Source organism: Zeus faber (genome assembly GCF_960531495.2).
Source record: "Zeus faber genome assembly, chromosome: 16".
NCBI classification, from domain to species: Eukaryota; Metazoa; Chordata; class Actinopteri; order Zeiformes; family Zeidae; genus Zeus; species Zeus faber.
Genome location: NC_137202.1, coordinates 14,135,823 through 14,152,179, shown reverse-complemented (window position 1 = coordinate 14,152,179; position 16,357 = coordinate 14,135,823). Strand labels below are relative to the sequence as shown.

At 44.8% G+C, this 16,357-nt stretch overlaps 1 protein-coding gene across 1 annotated transcript in view; it reads left to right on the top strand.

The window, feature by feature from the left end:
• Positions 1–13,236, top strand: part of abch1 (ATP-binding cassette, sub-family H, member 1) — a 32,870-nt gene extending 19,634 nt beyond the window's left edge. Inside the window, exons 11-20 of the mRNA XM_080016511.1 lie at positions 123–223; positions 4,330–4,400; positions 4,752–4,801; positions 5,236–5,292; positions 5,417–5,487; positions 6,300–6,388; positions 7,398–7,501; positions 10,206–10,365; positions 11,679–11,783; positions 13,092–13,236. Coding sequence (XP_079872637.1) covers positions 123–223; positions 4,330–4,400; positions 4,752–4,801; positions 5,236–5,292; positions 5,417–5,487; positions 6,300–6,388; positions 7,398–7,501; positions 10,206–10,365; positions 11,679–11,783; positions 13,092–13,198 — 915 coding nt within the window. The 3' untranslated portion in view covers positions 13,199–13,236. The remainder of the gene's footprint in view (positions 1–122; positions 224–4,329; positions 4,401–4,751; positions 4,802–5,235; positions 5,293–5,416; positions 5,488–6,299; positions 6,389–7,397; positions 7,502–10,205; positions 10,366–11,678; positions 11,784–13,091) is intronic.
• Positions 13,237–16,357: the final 3,121 nt, after the last annotated feature.

The following is a 16,357-nucleotide window of genomic DNA, read 5'->3' as shown; positions in this document are numbered from 1 at the left end:
GGGCCAAAAACAAAGCACCAGAGGGAAACCTGTGCAAACATGGAGATAACATAGAAAGACTCCATGGACTGTATCACTCGAAGAAAAAACATGAAATGTCCTTCCTACTTCCTGTTTCTCAGGTGAACCTGAGCCACGCGGAGGCCTTCACTGGGATCCATAATGGAGAATACTGGGGGGTCATTGGCTTTGGCCAGAACTTCTCGAGCTACCTGACCAAGAGGTGAGGCAGTCTTCCCACTGATCTGTGTAGTCTCCAAACCGGGGGTACTAAAACTTTAGTTTCACATGGTCCACTTGAACACTGGTCCAGAGAAATTCCAGCTAAATGCACGTTTGATATATGGAAATAGGTTATTGGAGAATGAACCTATCCTAAATAACAAGAGGTTGAAAATCAACAATGGGTCCAAATGAACAGTGAAGGTGAAGGTAGCCCCATCTAAAAGGGCAAAATGTTCCCACAAATTATTCAAATGTGTGAGGGGATAGGGTGGCTTGGACTGGGATCACTCCCACAAGGTGGAAGCTTTTCTCAGCAGGCAGCAAATCTCGGCACAACACCTGTCGAGAACTTACATAGTTACTGTTACCATGCTTTTAGATATACAAACAGCACATACATTTGTACATTTGCCAAATTTGGCCTGGGCTGGCCTTGACCACCAAGTCATATTGGTGTCCCCAGGTATCTGAGTGCAGGGAAAGTAGGGAACACAAAATACAACAAATCCAAATCAGGGATTTGACTCTTATCACGATAGTGCGACTCTGCTCTACTGTGACTGTTGTTGGACTGTAGCTGCACCAGCGCCATATAGGAGGTTGTCAAATGAGCATTGGATGTGTTTAAAGCTGATCTAACAATAAGGATGAAGAAAAAAATAGTTGATTGAAAGTCATTGAATATAGTTGTAGTTTCTGTGTTCTGACCTCGCAATGGATAAACATGTTTTGACTTGTACTGTATGTCCAAGTGGGTTTGACTTGCTGGACTTGACACATTTAAGAGTTCCACAGAAATCCACAGAATTCTAGCGAAATGTTTAACAAGTGCAAAATTAAAAGTTATCTAGTCTCTTAAAGCTGTTATTTGTATTTTTAATCTAGAACTGAGGTAAATTTACACAAGATTTACACAAATTTACACCAATACACTTTAATAGTTTACTAGCTTTAGGGCAGTGAGATAGATAAATAGAAAATATAAAATTTAAAAATACGGCCCTATAAAAAAAAATAATAATAATTCAAAACATTGTCAATATATAATAAACCATACACCTAAAAATAAAGAACAATTATTAATAAAATATTGGAACTATCTGGTTTTCTTTGTATTATAAATTACACAAGAAAGGCTATTTTCAACCTTTTTTTGTAAAATAATAAGATTTATTTTTCAAGAAAAGAAATTCATGGGTAAAGAGGGATATCCTCTTTATTTGTTTTCCCGTGAGATGGTAAGAAATACATGTACTACATTGGAATTATTCTCTAAACCGCTTTCCGTCAAGCCACAAGCACTACAATAACTTCATCATGTGAGGATGAGTCACTCTGTTTTTTTGTGCGGTTTAGCCTGTGTGTCCTACCTGAACAGGTTTCTTGTTTTGTTTTTAACATGTGCTGTCAGCATGCTTGGCATACAACACAGAGTATTTGTATGTAGGACAGAGTTAGTCTGCAAGTGGAGTTCAAGTTCTCAACCTGCCATGCAACTCTTTATTAATTCTTAAATCATCAAGAACTACTGCAATAACTCTGTCCTGTGGACGGCCTGTGGGATGACAAGAGCACAGTTTGTTGTTGTACAGAACCACCACCAGTCTCCCTCTTTGGAGAACCATCTTACCATGTTTTAGTCTACACACAACTAATCATCATTACTTCTCCAAGAGGGGGAGAATCACCCCGAGTGAGACAAATAAACATTGACAACTAATAAACATGCACATGGAAAAATGTCAACATAAAAACATCAGACAACAACATGTATCCGCAAAACAAAACTTATTGAGTAAAGTAAAACTGGAACAGCAATTTGGCACGTGGCCTCTTCCTGTGATAGTAGCTATGGCAGTAAATACGGGAGAAAAGGAGAAGGATGTAATCAGGAGGGAGTTTGGGGGTGTGTTTGAAGCAGGTGCTTGTGGTGTGTGTCCCTGATGAGTCCGCCTGTGTGTGTGTGTGTGTGTGTGTGTGTGTGTGTGTGTGTGTCTGTGTGTGTGTGTGTGTGTGTGTGTGTGTGATGTGTCCACCGGTGAGTGCACGGGACTTGTCCAAATTAGTTCTGGTGTATGGTGAGGTTGGAATTATATTGTAGCGCCTCCGAGCAGCAGGAAAGGACCCGCAGCCACCCCTGAGTCAGATAGACAACCGCAGGAAAGCCTAGAGCACCATGCCCAGCAGCCACAGAACACTCCCGGGAGCAGGGAGCAGAGAGCAGGGAGCGGGAGCGGGAGCAGCCTCCAAGGGGCCCTGGAAACCACCTGCGGGTGTTCCCCGCAGACCCGCCAGGTTGCAGAAGGCCAGAAACCACCCGGCACCAGGCGCAAGCCACCAGGACCCCAACCAAGGCCGGCAGGGGGCCCACCCAGTCGCCCCCCGGTCAACCACACCCCCACAACAACCCACCAGCACCCCACCTCGTGGAAACCCAAGCGTTAGCGTTAACCCATGCTGTTAGTAAATGCAGTTAAAATTGAGGAGCGTGGGGGTGCGAGTCCTCCAAGCAAGTCAAACCCGAATCACTCACCTCCTCCTGCCCCGCAGACCCTGGACTGGTGGAGTTTTTCTTGGAGTAAGATTTGTGTGGGTGTGTATGTGTTATGAGCTAATATGAGTGTGTGGTAGTTCCTCCTACCACACACCATCCAAGTTACGTTCCCAGGGCTCTTCGGCACAGCGACACAGAAGACGATGGGTTGTAGACACCAGTTTATTGTAGAGAGGAGTCTAGGTGGAATTAGCCAGGTAGAACATGTCATGACAGGGCCCCTATCCTGAGTGTGTAGATGGGGGTTTTAACCCGCTGCTCGTTAGCCCAACCAATCAGCAACTGGTATGCAGCCACCCTGACCCAGTCACCGAGATCCAGGTCAGGTGTGGCTGCTCAAACCATCCCATCCACACACCACCGAGTGGTATTAAAATTGCCGTCCCGTCCTGCAAACCCTCGGCCTGTGGTGTATGTACTGAGTTTGAAAGATAGACGAAGCACAACCAGATCAGAGCAGGGGTGTAGTAGGTCAGGTGGTGGCCACGTGGACACCGCCCCAGACCCCAGCCCCAGCCCCTCAACATGTTTTCTGTCATTGTTGTTTCTCAAGAAGAGAATATGTCTGTGCTAACCCTTTTTTAAAGGGTTAGCACAGACATATTCTAAAGGTTTAAAGTTTATGCAAAATACGTTATTAAACGATTTATTCATCTTCGAATTCCCACTTGCTGTGGTAAAATAGTAATTAAGGAAAGAAATCACTATTTCTTCCCTGTTCATTTCTTAAGAAAGGGAATGAGCAGATTAAATGTATGTTTAATATATATTTATTCATAATTATATTGATAATACATTTTTATAATATTTAAATATTAATTAGATTAAATTATTCTTATTGTATATTATAATTATATGCATTTCTTAATTATTGTACAATTTAGATATATAAAAAATGGGTATGGATTAAAGAGTGTGATATTAAACACATGCTGTATGTTGGGGTGGATACAATTCAAATGTATTTGCATAGTACGACAAATTGATGATGACAAATATTATGGGTGAATCATTAAAATTTTTATACATGTCAGATTTGATTTCTGTTAATGTTAAAATATCATATTGCATCAGCTCTGTCTTTCTAATCAGGTGATAAGCCATTCATATTCTGTCTCCAACTCGCTGCATCATTGTTATTTTATCTTTGGTCTTGATTTGTAGCTTGTCCATGGAATGTAGGGTGTGGTGTGCATGAATTAATGAATGTCACTCACAAGTACGGACATCAACAAACACGACTCAAGACTTAAATAAAATGTAAACGGGTTCCCAACAAACATCACACACAACCGTCTCTTAACGAATACCCCAGAGAGAAAAAAGTTTGCAGCTACGGCGGGAGCAGCACAATTGCAAAAAAATTATTCCCCACCGATTCCCGCTTTGTCCTGATTAGGCTGTCATAGACTTGTGCTCCCTCTAGTGATGGATTCATGTATTACTATTTATTAATTGACGATGATGTGATTGTTTGTTAAATGGTTTGTGCTTTGACTGTGAAACTGATCCCTGATTGTGCTTCTCTCTCTCTGATTGTGAGTACCCAGGATGCTCCAGCGTCACGTTTCTCGAGAGGTGGTGGATGGGGGCTCAGTGCACGTCTGGCTGGACATGACAAGTAAGTTCTGGTTCGGCTTCCACACCAAAAGCCTTCCTGACGATCCGGCGTCAGAGCGGTTCCAGGCTTTATTTCCTTACTTCAAACCTTGCACATTGCCTGTTTTTAGATAGATATTATGTATTAGAAATATTACCTCGTGTGAGTCATCATCGTTATGATTCAGTATCCTAGGGATGGATATGATTATCTCATGGGGGGATGTGCAGTTGGTCGCGCTGTTGCCTCGCCGCACAAGAAACCTTGGTTATTCCTGTCCAAAAAAATGTGTTGATAACAGCGATATAGAGTCAACCTGAGGAATGACATTCATATGCTAATAACGAATCCTCACCGTTTGTTCCTCTCTAGATCGGCAAATCGCCTTAATGCTGCAGAAAAAGCTCCACCAGGCCTTCCAGGTACCTAACCAGTCCTTCTGTGTAGATTAAAAATGCCGATATCATCAATCAAAATAAATATTAAAAGCAAATTAATATAGTATGTGCCAAACACCATTGACTGATAAATATGTATGCAATACAAGTATTCAACCATTTCCTTCTGTGTTACAATAGTGGGGCATTAATCATTTGAATTAATGTAATCTAATTTATCACACTACTGTGCCACACTACATCAGTGTCATACAATGTGCATCATTATGCATGTTCATCCGAAAACAGCGATATCATTGGACAGTTTTTTTTAATTACATTGACTTAATAAGGATACAGAAAAATACTGCCGACTGATACTGATATATATGAAATCTTTTCCAAATTCAAACGGAATCGAATTGATTTTGTACAGCGATTTTGATAAATGTCACTGAACGTCCTTTTTCCACCCTCAGGATTTTGTGGATAAACAATTGGGCAGCATGGCCTACCTCGTCGCCCTACCTATCAAGGTAAAGGAGAATCAATATATTGATTTTTTTACACAATTTCTTGCTATTGGTATTTTCTTTCTCTTATACAGTAGAAAGGTATGGTACGGTAACACAGTATATTGATTCTGCTGTTTTTCACCAGTTTGAGGAGCCAATCTACGGAAGCCTCAACACAGACTTCACCACCTTCGTCACCCCAGGAGCTGTGCTCAGGTCAGTACTGTGGAGTGGTCGGAAAACTGCTGCCAGACCATAACGAGCAATGTCGGATGATCGGAAAGATTCCGTGCCGAGCATATACATGCTAAACTGGATGGTAACAAACAATTTAATGAATTGTCTTTTTTTTTGCTCATTCTATGCCTTTATCATAGTGTCATTCCATAACAGCGTAATTATAGACATCCGCCTTATGAAGAAGAGATGTTTCGTGACCCAGTAAAAATTTGGGTAGACGGTAAAATTGCCTCAACCCAACTGATGAAAATGGCATTCCATTCTACTTATTGACATTCTATTTGTTACAACATTTCTAATATTGACTTAAAACGTGCTTGAAATTTGGACGGAAACAGGATTTTGACCTAGCCCTCGCATTGAGAGCAGTGTCATATATTTTAGTTAGGAGTAAATGTGAAGCTTAAGGAAATGCAGCCCATTCTTGAATAGACTTATATATATATATATATATATATATATATTTTATTATTATTCTTTTTTTTTTAAACGATCCAGTATCAAATGCCCCATTCTTGAAAAATGTGTATATATACAGTATATATATATATTTAACCGATCCATGAAATGCTTTGAGGAATCCGTTTTTCACAACTTGCCTGTGCACGCACCCACTGTGGAAATAAATGTACTGGACCCAGAAAATTGATCCTAAGTTGATTTTGAGTCCGATAGAAGTATGGGTAGAACACGTTGACCTGGTAAAGAAAAAAGAACAGCCTCGCTACAACAAAGTCAAAGTCACAAGGTATATTTTCTCCCCTCTACCTCCGTTTCTACCCGTCCAGTATTACCTTCTACCTGGCTGTGGGGCTGACGGCGCTGTCCTTCGTCCTGGAGAGGAAGGAGGGACTGCTGGACCGCTGCTGGGTGGCAGGTGGGGCCTTCAGACCACACCTCCACACGAACACTTGGGGATCATCTCTCGTGTACATAAGTATCTACCGTGGCTTTCTAGGTTCAAGATTCAAGATTCAAGAGGTTTATTCGTCACATACATATACAAACGCTCATACATATATGCAGTGATGTGTCAGTGCAACGCACCCGGAGACGGAGGCGCTCGCGCAGGCGGCCGCAGCGGGCGGCGCCACAATCCCAATGTGCGATTAATAATTATATAATAGTATTAATTGTCTGTGTTGTATTAAATATACATTTAAACTTTGAAACTTACCTTAATTTCATTTTATCCGGGACCAGTGTGGGTTTTGAATTTAAATGGCTCTCTGCTAAAGCTGAAACCCTCTTTCTGTGGTAGTAGAGCGCCAGTCTTTTTAGTTGTATTACATTTTCAGTAAGTTATGTTTCCGTGAAATACCCACAGAAATCTCACAATTCCAGTCGGCGATCTACGAGATTGTAAGGAACAGACAGAGAAAGAAGGTGAGAGAAGGGGAGTGGCAGGGAAACTGAGGTCATAGGAGGATAAACAACAACAAAATCAATCCACGATGGGTCCAAATTCACACATATGTAAATTCCGGCTGAATGTTGTTTCAGAGTTCACCACTAAGGGGAGTATTTGCATCTGCAAAATGTCCGCGATGATGATACATGTGAGGCAATAACGGAAAATGTCCTCTTTTTATTTTTTTGGTGTGGGAGACCAGACCGGGAGCAGAACAACAAAAACATAATACGATCTTAAAATCGTAAAAAAAACAAAACGTAGTTTGACGTAGTGTTTTTGCTCCAGAAATTGATGACTAAATCAGAAAATGCGGAAAGCGCTTTCTTCAACAACCTCCTGCGGAGAGTGGATCTCCTGTGAAAGTGCTGAAAATGGGTCGTCCCGTTAGTCAGTCCCAATTCATATCATCTCCTCCTATCTTTGTAAAAGATTGGTTTGTTTAATAATGCATTGCCAAAAACTCACCCCCCAGGTGTGAGTTCCCTGGAGACCATGTTGGCTCACCTCTTCTCTCAGCTGTTCGTCATCAGCGTCCAGATCATCCTGTTGCTGCTCTTCATCCGGCTGGTCTTTAAGGTGGGACACAAGTTTCAACTTCTGCCTGGGATCATTGCTCATGAATCATGAAACATCCGGACATGATATGCACGACAGTAAGAACAGCCAAACAAGAAAGCAAAAACTCCCACAACATGGTCCGTGAGAATGAATTTGTATTGAAGCAAAAATGGCATTAAAAAAGGGGAGGGGGTCTGTGAGAAGTACAGCATTGAGGCCGGGCAGATATCAACAAATATTATAGTTAAAGTCAACAGTTGTAAAACAACATTTATATTTCTTTTTTTTTTTTAATATTTAAAGCATTTTAGAAATTAAAGCGATTTTTTACTAAAGTGACCTGTGTATTGAGTAGTTTTGGATTCAATTCGTTTTTGCAAAGGCCTGTTCCTTTGAAACAGTCTATCTGATTAAATAGAGACATACTTCATCATTATGACATTTTGACCCGAAAGGGTAACAAAGTCCGATAGGTGGTTCCATTGATGTATATTTGGCCTGGTTTTGACAGCCAAATTAGGAATTGGTTGCATTGTCAATTTTGTAGTGAATGACCTGGGTCGGAGGTCAGCTGGACTGGAAACAGTCATTTATCGATTATCTATTCATGTACAATCAATAGACACGCAAGGCTTTAAAACTGTGTGTGCATATTTGTGTTTGTGTGTGTGTGTGTGTTTGTGTTAGTGTTCACCTGTGGCTCTCCTCCAAAGTGTGTGTGCCCGTGGCCATAAATCTCTATGAGTGTGTGTGCGCAGTCGCCTACGGCTCTGTCCAACAAACACACACACGCGCACACGCGTGCATGCGCACTCACACACAGGTGTGTGTTGGTCGCGCACGTTGTTAATTAAGGTGCCGAAGTCCAAAGAGCCCACCGCTCTATAAATCACATCCTGAGTTCGGCCGTTTCCATGGATCGCGGCGACAACAGCCCTTGATTGCTGTGGCAACCGACGGCTCACATGGGCCGAGAGCGCGGGTCTATTTTTGCACGTTGTCAAGGGAGACGGCTAGTGTCGTGCATGCCGAGGACAAACGTGTACTCCGCAGACTCACACATACACACGGGACGGGGAGACGCAAGGGCCTTTCTTGAGAGAAATTACGTTTTTTTTTTTCTACAGTTGACGTTTTCCTGCTCGCTGTCTCCAGAGCTGGAACTCAGGCCTTGGCCTTGAAAAGCGATTCCGTCTGTGTTTGCCTGTCTGTCTGCCGACCATTTCAGTAGTCTTTCTCTCTCTTTTTCCCTGTATTTTTTTATCTACTTTTTGTCTTCTTTTTTTTACCTTCCTTCACCGTGTGATGTACCCTCTGCCTACCCATGGGCCACCTTGTCTCCATTGGCCACCCATTGGCCATGAGCCAAATTGGCCAAATTGTCCAACCTTTTCAACTTGACACGCCCTAACGGAGCCCGACTTTTTGAACCGATTCAGCCGTGATACCGGAGGCTTTTGAAATCGCTTTTTTTTTTTCGTCGACTCTCCTCCGAGAGCCGAGAGAACGCCCTTCCGAGATCCGCCTGGGCTCGATCTGGCCTTTCTCTCTTTTTACTCAGATCGCGACGTCTTTCCGTTAGTCGCTCCGTCTTTCACCTCGTCTCTCTGTTTCCTGTCTACCACTGTCTTTCATCCGTCTCTCTGACTGTATCTCTTCCTCTTCCTAGAAAAGAGGAGTGCGATAACAGCTCGACCCCGATGTTACCTTACACACCCTCGAGGCAGGATGTTTGGGGGGAGGGGGACGCTATTTCCACTTAATCAAGAGTGTACATAACACGGACCAGGCCTACAGCGGAGACAGTGTGTGGAAACTACACAAAACTACACACCGCGCAACACGCCACACACGCTACGCAGGCCCCATTAATGAAGTTCCGGGATTAAACTTGAGGGTTGGTCGACCAATATCTTGATTTGTCTCCACTCGGGTTTTCTCGACGTCCTCCTTTGACGGTTCTGTTCCAAACTGCGCCCGTCCTCAACAAACCCGGACGGATTCCACATATCCCGGAATTCACCGACCGAGGGAATTTCCGACCGAGAGCCCGGAAGGACGTTGCCAACGGGCATTTGTCAAATCCAGAGTTGAGACGGTCGCGGGCGCAGTTAAAACAGGTTTAGTAGACTCTCAGGTCCGCTCCTCGTCGAGGTTTTTCCCGCCACGTTCGTCCTGTTTGAGCTTTTTGAAATGTGCTATGCAGCGGGGAGAAATGTTAAACAACTCGTGATGTTTTCTCACTTCTCCTTGCCCGTGGTTTCCCTCTTCTTCTTGTCACCTTTTTTTATTTATTTATTTATTTGTTTTTACTTTCCTTCCCTTTTTCCTCCCTCTCGTGCTTCTTTCGTCTGGCGTCTTATCTTCTCTTCCCTGGCTTCCATCCCTCTTTTCCACTCATTTTCACTTGACGTTTCCTCGTTTGCCAACCCCCTCCCCCCCTTTCTCTCTCCCTCACCTATGGCTTTTTGGTCTTTCTCCTCCCTTCCCGTCTTCCTCTCTATATTTCTCTCAAGTCTCTCCATCTCGTCATTTCTTTCTCCATCACTTATTCATTTTCCTTTCCTCCATCTCTCTTCCACTGCCTCCAAATCAACCAAATGAGATTATGTTCATATTTGAAAGACAAAATGTCTCTCTCTCTCTCTCTCTCTCTCTCTCTACCTCTCTCTCTCTCTCTCTCTCTCTCTACCTCTCTCTCTCTCTCTCTCTCTCCCTCCAGATTCCTAACGAGGGCTCTCTAGCGCTGGTGGTGGCGCTCATCGTGCTGCAGGGTGTGACAGGTATCTCCTTCGGTCTCGTCATCTCCGCCGCCATTGATGACGAGCAGAACGCAAACCAGGCCGCCCTCGGCATCTTCTACCCCAACCTCATCATCAGCGGTATGGACACACCCTAGTATGTGCACTAGTAGTGGGCACATCCTAGTATGTACACTAGAAGGGGGACCGCCCTAGTATGTACACTAGTAGTGGGCACACCATCGTATGTGCACTAGTAGTGGGCACATCCTAGTATGTGCACTAGTAGTGGGCACAGCCTAGTATGTACACTAGTAGTGGGACCGCCCTAGTATGTACACTAGTAGTGGGCACACCCTAGTATGTGCACTAGTAGTGGGCACACCCTAGTATGTACACTAATAGTGGGACCGCCCTAGTATTTGCACTAGTAGTGTGCACACCCTAGTAAGTGCACTAGTAGTGGGCACACCCTAGTATGTACACTAGTAGTGGGACCGCCCTAGTATTTGCACTAGTAGTGTGCACACCCTAGGAAGTGCACTAGTAGTGGGCACACCCTAGTATGTGCACTAGTAGTGTGTACACCCTAGTAAGTGCACTAGTAGTGGGCACACCCTAGTATGTATACTAGTAGTGGGCACACCCTAGTATGTGCACTAGTAGTGGGGGCTAGAATACGGTCCTCACAGGGTTTCCCACAGAAACCACTGATTCGGGAAATACTAGCGATGCAACACACTGGAACGATTAGTGATTAGTGATTCTTAACCTTTATCATAGCAAAGACCCTCACTTTGAAAAGCATTAGGCCACAAACCCCATTTGTTTTTATATCTGGGACACCAATTGAAGATTTTTTTGTTATATAGAATATGAGGTAGATGTTAAATCGATGATTGAGCCAAACTTCCACACCTGCGTTATTCTATAGTTAAGGGAGATAACAGTGATCAACACAGCCATTATTGTTCATTCTCTAATGGTGCTAACGTCTTACAGTGAAGTGGCCTATTAAAGTGAATTAAAGTGTAAAATGTTATTGTTATTCAAGTGACCTATTAGTCATTTTTCTGGGGAACCCCCTAGAACCTCTTGAAAGACCCCTGGGGGGTCCCTGGACCCCAGGTTCAGAAGTACTGTCATACAATGTGCAGAGGATGCACTGTCAACACTGGTGTACCCCAGGGCTCGATCTAGGGGCTCCTCATTTTTTTTTTTTGCCTATATTAAAGATCCTTTGGCTCCATGACCTCTGTCCTTGGCTTCTTCATAGGTCTGTGTGTAATGTTAATAATAGAGTTCGGAAAGACTGTTACTCTTGCCTCTTCCACGCGGGAATTCAAACCGGCAATCATTTGGACTCGAGCCAAGTCTCATATCAGCGTGTCAGGCCGCTGCCATCGCATTTTCGTCCTTCTGACATCTTATCTCCTCTCCCCCGTTCCGCTTAGGTATAATCTGGCCTGTGGAGTGTATACCTTATCCACTGCGCTACATAAGCCTGGCCCTGCCACAGACCTACGCCTCGGAAGCCCTGCGATGCATCATGTACAGAGGTACACACACACACACACACACACACACACAGTCGTGGTAAACCACAGGCCACCAGCTACACAACGTCACAACATGGATAAGCTTGTGTGCGTTGTGTGAGACCGACACATGCTTGCACTCTCATGGTCGCGCGTTCACACGTTCCACGTGCACGCGCTCGACTCGTGCACGTCTGCGTGCGTCGACTCGAACGACACCGCAATCGTTACCGTACACCCCCCCCCCAGATACGACATCCTCAGACCGGTGGCTCTAAATCTTTAAACAGCCCCGGATTCCAAGTCACCTGACTTGGTTAGATGGAGGGATTCCGGTCGCTCCTTCCCCTCTCTGTCTCTCCGTCCCATTCCCCCGACCTCGTTCCGCAACCAATAAGACCCGCCAACGGCACAATCTGCCTCCGTCTCCCTTCACAGTATGCTCACCTAGGCAGGGAGTAGGTGGCGACTGCTTCCTGTTTAGAAAGCTCACTACTACAGCTTCCGTGGGAGGGGGAGACAGCGGACGGCGTAGGCAGGCGTCGAACTCCAACCGCAGGCGGGAGACAAGACGGAGGGAGTCCCACCCGGACCCCAGTACACACACTCTCAGGTTCATCTATAATGTAGTGACCAGCGGGGCCACCACGGGAAGCCAGCGTGAAATAATGTCACGAGCGTCCGCCTGGCTTAAGTGCTGCTAAGAAGGCATTTGTTTTCGCCGGTGTGATTGATGACATATAATATGATGTTATCTTTATCGTTTATCATACACGGGGGGAAAAAACTGTGTTTTTATGTGTTGTTGTTTTTTTGTTTTTGTTTTTTTATCCATATCCAAACGCCACAATTGATATTTGATTTGTCTTCTCCAAAAACATGTTGATTTTTTTTTTACCAAACAGATTGATGGCGGACAACGTAACCGCAAATCCAATATTTCGAATCATTTAGCATTTCACTAGGTATTCGGGAAATCTGAGCTAAACATGACCGTTTCCCGATGTTCTATTACCCCGAGGTGGTGCATCTGCACTGCCAAAAAAAAATGCATTTAAAATTTAACCAAATAAACGAGCAAAAAAAGTCCCTGCGCGGTTGACTCCTCGCAGCACGCTTCCCAAAGCCAAATAAAATATCTCCGTGAGCTCTACCTTTCAAAGTTTTCAGTGTTACTATCTTCACCGGCATGACACATTTTGACACTCCTTTTCCGACACTCGCGACGAGGAGGATTTTATTTGGGCTCCGTCACTGTCACGCGTCCTAGGCTAACGGTTTGATTGACAGGCTCCCCCGCTCCACCGCTCCTCTTACTTTCCTCCGCAGGTTGGGGTCTGACCCGTATGATGGTGTGGCGGGGTTTCGCCGTCACCCTGGGCTGGAACACCTTCTTCCTCATCCTGGCCACGGTCATCCTCAAGCTGCGCACATGACGCGCTCGCGCCGGGCGAGCTGCCCCGGGCACCCTGGAGAGATCTAAGACGATTTTGGTGAAGGGGTGGCGGGGGGTGGGGTAGTTGGACCAAGAAAGAAGGAGGGGCCGGGGGTCTCATCCAAATCTCTCCCCCAAATGGTCCATCACACACACACGGACACACACACATGCACGTTCATCCCTCACCTCTCATTCCGCCCAGCCGTTACTACAACTGGGTGTGGTCTATTTACCGAGTCTCAACACTCGAAACACAGTGCAGGTATTTTGTGAGAATGTTACTTGAAAAAGAGGAATATTTTCTAATCTACACAGAAGATTCTGCGCAATGGACCACACAGCACACCAAACTCAGGGTCACTCAAGTATTTTTTTTTCCTACGGTATAAATACTAACAGCCTTTCTGCCTGTCCATCCTGTTAAGAAGATGTGTCGCCCCGGATTAAAAAAATAAATAAAAAATACGTCACTCGCCTGTGTTCCACTGTGAACAACAGGAAGAAGAAATTTTAAAGAAGTTCAATTTTTAGCATCTGGGTGTGGAAATTTTCCATCGACAGTGACGCTGTGTTTTGTCAAGACACGCATTTGGTGCAGTAATCAAATCATATCTATAAATGTGAAAAACGTCTCGTCTCATCTCATCAGGTCTTATTTCAATGACTGGTAATCCTGTCGGCCCTTTCCTCACGTCTGAGACGTGGACAGTGTCTGTTTGCCGCTTGCTTGTTTTTATCTGTGTTTCGCTTTGACTTCTGGCTTCCTCCTTTGTCACAGGAAGTAGTAGCAATGTGTTCAAACCTGCTTCCGCAGACTCTATTCGCCTGATAAATAGTTGTTGGCTCTGGCCGGTGGTGTTTCATGTAAATGCACCTCTGCGCCTCACGCCTTTCGACCGCTTACTGAATCACCAACGAAATGAAGACGTGACTCTTTTGCCGGAGCGACTCCAGACCTCCTGAATCATTTCAATGAATTGTTCAATGTGAGCGAATCGTTCCGCTACGGACTAATCGTTCCAGAGTGTTGCATCGCTAGTATTTCCCGAATCAGCTTTGTCGTTTTGCTCTGGTTTGTTTCTGGTCAACACCGTCAACTCCATTTTGCTGGACAGAGTGGAGGCAGCCATACACTAACCCCCCCACCCCACCACCATAACACTGGGGAGGTGCTTTTTTGGGGGGAGGGATGTATCGACGTCTGAATACTACTCACCGAAGAAGAAAAATTCAAGGCACAACGATGTAATCACTGACTGTCAAACTGTGAATCGGGGTGAACTGAAAATAACAGACGAATCGCTTTTGTGGTGGTTGGTGACGTTGTGTGTCGGTGTCGCCGAGATTGGTGAAGTTGAAAATGTTTTCTATTTTTTATTTTAGCTCGTAAAAATAAAGATCTGTTCAGTCTCTCTGATTAAAGAAAAAAAAAAAAAAAGTGCCTTTTCCCTTTTTTTTCTCCGTTTTACGAATGAGACAAAGATCATTTCTGGTCATAGCACCTCCTGTTGTTGTCCAGTATTTAAGGAGGAAGGAGTGCCATCTGATGATAATATAATATCTGCCGTCCTGCTCGGGATGAAGAGTTAAAACATGTAAAGGCAGCATGTTTCGGGCCGGATCTGCAGAAATCCGAATTTAAAAGATCATCTCTTGGTGATCATACTCTGAGGTTTCCTTCTCCTGTTCTGTCGCTATCTGTTCGCTATAACATTTCGTCGTGATGTCCGGGACTCGCTTTGGAACCGAGCCGTTTTGACAGATTTTACTGACGTTTTTTTTTTTAAATAAAAACCTGATACCGTCAGGCATAGAAGTATGTGTCATGTCTGCCCCGACTCATGAGACCCATGTGACGCTCCTATACGTCTGTATTGTGACACGTCCAGTATGCGCTGCGGCCCCATACTGCGTACTGTATGCTTTCATCAGTTCATATTTTGGTGACTTTTAACAGAGATAAACCCTGTAGCGACATGCCTGTATTGTGGTTTGTTGCCGAATACCATGACACAACCCCCCTGGAACCCTAGCGAGTACAAATACTCCCGGGGGCGATGGAAGGGGTTTTCGATTTATTTGATGACATCATATTTTCTCACATCCTCTCAGACGCCGTTGTGTCCCCCGTTGCCATGGTGACGATGGCCTTAATGCCTGGAGCAAAGCCTGTAGACCTTGGCTGCTCTGAGCTGTGTGAGTTTGGATGTTTATGTGTGCCTTTGTGATTATGTACTGTATTTGTAGAGCTGTGTTCTGGCCCAGGGCCAGGGAATGAGAGAGGGCGGAGGCAGGCAGAGGTGAAACAGCAGCGGTTGGCGTGTATTTACTTACAGGGTTGAAACAAAATGCGGTTCGTAGGACAACTTATAGGCTCGCAGGCAAATAATTAAATCTTTCGCTAGATCGGCGCTGAGGGACACTCCCGCCGTGACGTGTCCGGCGCCTTGGGTAGAGCGCTCTTCTGGCCCGGTCAGCGCCACGTCCCGCATGCACGCCGTCGTTTCTCATTGCGGGGACAACAAAAACCTAAATCACTTCCTGGTCCTGGATCAGGCAAATCCACCGAGCGACTCCATGGATTTGCCTGATCCGCAGCAGCTGAGCGGCCTCGGGACGGGAGCCTGCACCGCCTGTCTGCAGCAGCGGCTTGACCACGCCCGCTTGGCCCGCCACAGTATTGCTGTGTGTGTGTGTGTGTGTGTGTGTGTGTGTGTGTGTGTGTGTGTCAATGTGTGTGTCTATGTGTGTGTCTGTGTGTGTGTGTGTGTGTGTGTGTGTGTGTGTGTGTGTTTTTCCTTCTCTCTCATCTCCCCCTTGTTAAACCACTGGTACTTCAAACAGTAAGGGCAGGGAGACTACATTTTTGACTGCATTTCCTGGATCACATGACCAGGTGTGTCTGTGGTTGGAAACACTTACAATACCAGTGTGTGTGTGTGTGTGTGTGTGTGGGTGTGTCGACATGTGTGCATACATTTTAGCAGTGGTGGAAGAAATACTCTACTTCGGTAAAAGTACCAAATACACATGACATAAAGTGACTATTTGTGAAAGTACCACATTCACATTTCTACAAAAGCAAAAGTACTTGCTCTGAAATGTATTTTAAGTTTTAAAGGGCAGAAGTACTTGTCATATCCAGATATAATAGAAG